General features: G+C 46.7%; 1 protein-coding gene across 1 annotated transcript in view; it reads left to right on the forward strand.

The window, feature by feature from the left end:
• DNAJC18 (DnaJ heat shock protein family (Hsp40) member C18) overlaps positions 1–1,453 on the forward strand; it is a 43,331-nt gene that overhangs the window by 19,037 nt on the left and 22,841 nt on the right. The window contains exon 5 of the mRNA XM_023514636.1: positions 251–475. Within this exon, the coding sequence (XP_023370404.1) occupies positions 251–475 (225 nt within the window). The remainder of the gene's footprint in view (positions 1–250; positions 476–1,453) is intronic.

A 1,453-nucleotide genomic window follows, 5' to 3' on the forward strand; every position in this document is an offset into this window, starting at 1 on the left:
CGGGTCCGGGCTGGGGATTCGAACCCGCCACCTTAGGTGTACGTGGCTGGCGCCTTAGCCGGTTGAGCTATAGGCGCCGAGCCTCCAGTGTTATTGTTTTTGGCTTATCAAACTAGATCATGGAAAATCTCAAGGACAGCACTTTGGGAAACTTTCCAATCTGAGCACCTCTCCTTGGGCACCCGTGAAGTTGTCCAGTACCAATCAACTCTGGGCTTTTCATTGCTGCTGCTGCAATCCTGAGCTACAGCAAAGACTGTGCTAATGTGCTTCTTTTTGTTGGTTGCAGCAATAGGAAATGCCTTTGCAGTCCTGAGCAATCCTGATAAGAGACTTCGCTATGACGAATATGGAGATGAGCAAGCTACTGTCACTGCCCCTCGAGCCAGACCTTATAATTATTATAGGGACTTCGAAGCTGACATTACTCCAGAAGAGCTATTCAACGTCTTCTTTGGAGGGCATTTTCCTACAGGTCAGAATCCCAAAATTGTCATTCTTTTTTTTTTTTCTTTTCTGAGACAGAGTCTCACTATGTCACCCTCAGTAGAGTGCTGTGGCATCACAGCTCATAGCAACCTCAAACTCTTTGGCTTAAGAGAGTCTCTTGCCTCAGCCTCCCAAGAAGCTGGGACTACATCTGGCTATTATTTATTGTTGTTTAGCGGGCTTGGACTGAGCTTGAACTGGCAGCCTCAGTGTATGTGGCAGGCACCCTACTCACTGAGCTATGGGCACCAAGCCTTTTTTTATTTTTTGAGATAGAGTCTCACTTGATCACTCTCGATAGAGTGCTGTGGTGTCATAGCTCACAGCCACCTTAAACTTGTGGGCTCAAGTGATCCTCTTTCCTCATCCTTCCAAATAGCTGGGACTACAGGCATGTGCTGCCATGCCTGGCTAGTTTTTCTATTTTTAGTAGAGATGGGGTCTCTCTCTCAGACCAGCCTGAGCTGGTCGTAAACTCCTGAGCTCAAGCAATCCACCCACCTCAACCTCCCAGAATGTTAGGATTACAGGAGTGAGCCACCACGCCCAACCCCAAAATTATCATTCTTAAAATATGTATTTATGGCTCTCAGCAAGCTCCTGTATGAAGATATGAATAGAGGGACTGTAGTATGGTGGAAACAGCAAGAATTTGGAATTGGTTGAACAGGAATTTGAGGCAAGTCTCCAGTATCCAGCTGGGCCTAATTTTGACCAAATCATTTAATTTCTTTGACCCTGCTTTCCCACCTGAAAAATGGGCTGATAATAATACCTATTTCACAGGTTCACTGTGAGGATTAGACACTTTTAAGTGCTCTACATAACAAATAACAAGGCTCTGCGCCTGTGGCTCAAGCAGCTAAGGCGCCAGCCACATACATCTAAGGTGGCGGGTTCGAATCCCCAGCCCGGGCCCACCAAACAACAATGATGGCTGCAACCAAAAAAAAAATGGCCGGCG

This window comes from Otolemur garnettii, unplaced genomic scaffold (genome assembly GCF_000181295.1).
Source record: "Otolemur garnettii isolate 467f Iridium unplaced genomic scaffold, OtoGar3 scaffold00003, whole genome shotgun sequence".
NCBI lineage: Eukaryota > Metazoa > Chordata > Mammalia > Primates > Galagidae > Otolemur > Otolemur garnettii.